Below are 4784 nucleotides of genomic sequence, written 5' to 3' on the forward strand. Positions count from 1 at the left end.
TCAATTCGAGCAAATCTCAACTATCAATTTCCAATCACACTCCAACAATAATACCGCAAGTAATGTTAATCCATATATGATTTCAGTTACAATCCTCCTATAAATACAAGCCAACCCTCATTAATCTTCTTCTTAATTAATAATAATAATAATAATAATAATAATCCTTGTGGGTCGTTTTGATTTTGATTTTGATTTTGATTTTGATTCTGATTCATTGGGTTTTGTTTGATTGTAGTGATTTGTGAGAGTGAGAGATAGAGAGAGATGGAGATTGATCTAACACCGAAGTTGGCGAAGAAGGAGTATGGAGGGAATGGAGGGGCATACTATGCATGGTGTCCGAATGAGCTCCCAATGCTGCGTGAAGGCAACATTGGAGCAGGCAAGCTTGCCCTTGAGAAGGATGGCTTTGCCCTCCCTCGCTATTCTGATTCCGCCAAGGTCGCTTATGTTCTTCAAGGTATGTATTTTTATTTTTTATTTTTTATATACTATCTTATGATGTTGTCAGAATTTTATTTCTATGTTAATAATATGTGGGTATGTCTAGATTTCTCATATATACGGGTTTGTTATTTAGATCTTTTCTCTGGTTTTAATTTAATTTAATTTTTTTCATATGAGATTGCCTCTGTGATACTGTGTGCATATCATTCAACTTTTTATTTTATTTGAGCTGTCTCTACTTGTAAAGATTTCTAGATTTTTCTCAATATTTTCCTGTTTTTAAGTTTCAATAAAACTGTGTGCAATTTTCGAAGTTGTTGTTTGTAGACAATCTCTGCCACATGGTTCGATTTATTTCCATACACCAGTGTCATCTCTTTTTGTCAAGATAAAAAGTTTTTTAGGAATAAAATTTGAATTGAATTCAGGATCTTAGAGTTTTTTTTGTGAAAATCTAGGTGTTTTTGTTTGTTTGAATATTATTATTTGGCCCTATCAATTTGTGGGTAGTTATTGGTTAATTTTATTTTATTATTGTAATTAGTAAATACAAGAAGACTTGGACAAGAGTGAGCTTCTCTCTCTTTTTTGTTTTTTTTTATTTTATTTTATTATTATTATTATTATTTTTTTAAATTGGTAGAAGAGAAAGTCAACAATAAGACTCGAAAGCCTTTGGTATTATGTGGTATATGATTTTGGTTGTTTAATTTGTAGAATATAGTTGATTTAGTATTTAGTCAATTGAATTATATTATATTAATTTTAGCCTTTTTGTCATTTATTTTATTTTTTAAATATTTTTTTTTCAAGCTGTGACTGATTCTATCATATTTTACGTATTCTTATATTTGGCTGGAGTTTATTCATAAGGTATTGGACATGACTGCCCCTGTCCTTGTGCAGCACTTAAGTGCTTGCAAATGAGGGATTGGGGTTCTACTCCCCTAGATGCGTGCTAATCTAATAACAACAAACAACTAACTTTTGCCCATAAAAGAAAAGAGAAAGAAACGGAAAAAGAAAAATGGGTATTGGATAATTGGACATGACTAAACAACCGTGTTTGAATACTCTATGTAAATTTCCTAATTCACCATAGTTGAATATTGGTACTTACAGGATTCCCAATGTCTCCTCTTTCTTGGTTTCATAGGCTTTCCCAATTTGGTATTATGAATGGGAGAAGCACTACAACTGTTGTAATGATTTTGTTGTTATAATCCTGTATCTCTGAGTTCGGATCCTCTCCAGCTCTTCTCTCCGCCCATCAATCCGGTCAACGGTCAAGATTTAGCCACGTCACTCCACTCAAAATTTGTGACTAAGATTAGCTAAAATAAATATATAAAAAAACCATTAACTTCTCACCACTCACACACAATCATTCACATTTTCTCTCTCTCTGACATCCCACCGTGCTCTCTCTCTGACATCCCATCTCTCTCTCTCATTTCAAATAAAAAATTAAAAACTATTTTAATCCTTTTTATTTTATTTTCATAAGACATATATAAAATTTTAATTTTATAAATTTAATATCATTAAAAATATACCTTTAAAATAAGACTAATATTAAATATATTTAATAAAAATTTAAAATAAATAAAAAAAGGTGTATTTGGTTTGTATGGATACACAGATTCAATTTGTGTTTTATTTGATTTGTACCTATGCATAGATTGAATTTCTGTATATTTTATTTCTTTTAAAAAAAATTATTAACTTGTTTGGTTAATAAAATTAAATTAAAATTCATTATTTTCATATGATTATCTTGTGAAAATAATGACTTTTAATTTAATTTTATTAACCAAACAAGTTTATCATCATATGAAAATATCAAAAACAATCTTCATTTTAAAAAAAATCATATGAAAATAATGATTTTTAATTTAATTTTATTAACCAAACAAGTTTATAATTTTTTAAAGGAAATAAAATATACAGAAATTCAATCTGTGTAGATACAAATCAAATAAAACACAAATTTAATCTGTCTATTGGTGCAAACCATATATACTTTTTATTTATTTTAAATTTTTATTAAATATATTTAATATTAGTCTTATTTTAAAGGTATATTTTTAATGATATTAAATTTGTAAAGTTAAAATTTTATATTAAAAATTATATATATATATATATATATTCTGAAAATAAAATAATGGGCAAATTACATATACCTCCCTCGAGGTTTAGTTAAATTACAGATATCCCCTGAGGTTTATATTTTCATAACAAATTGCCTCATGAGATTTATATTTTCATAACAATTTCTCCCCTAATTTGTTATGCAAATATAACCTTCATGGGGTATCTGTAATTTCTCAAATCTCGGGGGTATTTGTAATTTTACTAAACCTCGAGGGTATATGTAATTTGCCCTAAAGTAAAATGATTAAAATAATTTTTTAATTTTTTATTAGAAATGAGAGAGAGAGAGAGAGAGAGTGGTGGGATGTGAGAGAGAGAGATAGAAAACGTGAGTGATTGAGTGTGAGTGAGTGGTAGGATGTAAGTGAGTTTTTTTTTTTTTTTTAAGCTAATCTTAGCCACAGATTTTGAGTGGGGTGACGTGGCTAAATCTTGACCGTTGACAGGAGAGATAGCTGGAAAGAAGAGCTGGAGAGGATCCGGACTCTGTATCTCTAGCCTCAACTCTCTCTCTCTCTCTCTCTCTTCAAAAAAAAAAAAAAAACATGTAAACTACATTCTCCATTTTTTTTTAATTTGATTTTTGCCCTGTTTAGGTCATGGTGTTGCTGGAATCGTCCTTCCTGAGAAAGAGGAGAAGGTGCTTGCAATAAAGAAGGGTGATGCTATTGCCCTCCCTTTTGGTGTTGTCACATGGTGGTATAACAAAGAAGACACTGAACTTGTAGTCCTCTTCTTGGGTGATACCTCGAAAGGCCATAAAGCCGGTTCCTTCACCGATTTCTTTCTAACGGGCTCCAACGGAATCTTCACTGGCTTCTCAACTGAGTTTGTGAGCCGAGCATGGGATTTGGAAGAAAATGTTGTGAAGACCATGGTTGGAAAGCAAACAGGCAATGGTATAGTCAAGCTCGATGCAAGTCTCAAGATGCCTGAGCCAAAGAAGGAACATCGTGATGGGATGGCATTGAACTGTGAGGAAGCTCCATTGGATGTCGATGTCAAGAACGGTGGAAGGGTGGTGGTTTTGAACACTAAGAACTTGCCTTTGGTCGGTGAGGTTGGACTAGGTGCTGATCTTGTTAGGTTGGATCCCAGTGCAATGTGCTCTCCTGGTTTCTCTTGTGACTCGGCTCTGCAGGTGACTTATATTGTCAGGGGTAGCGGCCGTGTTCAGGTTGTTGGGATTGATGGAAAACGTGTCTTGGAGACAACTCTCAAGGGCGGCAATTTGTTTATTGTGCCGAGGTTTTTTGTGGTTTCGAAGATTGGTGATCCGGATGGCATGGAGTGGTTCTCTATCATCACCACGCCTAAGTAAGTATTTCTTGCATGTCGCCTTTTTTATTTTTGGTTATTTTGATTGATAGGTCTTCACACGAATTTCCATTATTTGGTTGCTTAATAAGAAAAGAAGAATTAGAAATTGCTTAATTTTCAAATTATATAACTAATGTGAATAATCTTTATGTTGTGTTGTGTTTTATTGCAGTCCTATTTTCACACATTTAGCAGGAAGTATTGCAGCATGGAAGGCCCTGTCCCCTCAAGTGATCCAAGCTGCTTTCAACGTTGGATCGGATGTAGAACAGCAATTTCGCGATAAGAGGGCTAAAGAAGCCATCTTCTTTCCTCCTCCAAAATAAGAAAAGAAAAAAAAAAAAAAAAACACTTTATTTTTATTTTATTTAATTTTATTTTAAAGTTTTGATCAATTTAATAGTTTTTTTAGCATTTTTTAAATGATTTTGTGGTTTTGGTATTTGGCCATTGTTTTGGGATTGAATATCACTAAATAAAATATGTTCTTATTTTCGATTAAATTTAATATGTTTTTATCCTTGGGTTCTTCTGTTAGGATTTGCCTTTTCTCTCATTTCATGAACTCCCAGGAAGTAATTACACAAGACCTCTATTTTTTCACAACCTATTATGCTATTGATTATTGGCTCGGTTCATTTGATTAGGATTTGGTTCGTCTTTGCTTTATTGCATTGATTCAAGACTTGTTTGGATTTGGTTAACATTGTTTGTGTTTGAACCCTTTCGAGGGTCTTGCTGCCTAAGGGTGCATTTGAAGGTAGTGTTGTTTGGAATTTTCACCAAGGCGGAGATTTATTGGGAATTGGATCAAATTCCATTTGGATATAGGGGTTGTTTGGTTTTTGAGTTGGGCT

General features: G+C 32.3%; 1 protein-coding gene across 1 annotated transcript; it reads left to right on the forward strand.

The window, feature by feature from the left end:
• Positions 1-244: 244 nt before the first annotated feature.
• On the forward strand, positions 245-4430 carry LOC114296681 (glutelin type-D 1). Its single transcript, XM_028241006.2, has 3 exons — positions 245-463; positions 3204-3924; positions 4100-4430. The coding sequence occupies exons 1-3, from the start codon at positions 268-270 to the stop codon at positions 4251-4253; spliced, it is 1071 nt and encodes a 356-aa protein (XP_028096807.2). The 5' UTR covers positions 245-267; the 3' UTR covers positions 4254-4430.
• Positions 4431-4784: the final 354 nt, after the last annotated feature.

This window comes from Camellia sinensis, chromosome 14 (genome assembly GCF_055761805.1).
Source record: "Camellia sinensis isolate YWXY chromosome 14, ASM5576180v1, whole genome shotgun sequence".
Classification (NCBI taxonomy): Eukaryota; Viridiplantae; Streptophyta; class Magnoliopsida; order Ericales; family Theaceae; genus Camellia; species Camellia sinensis.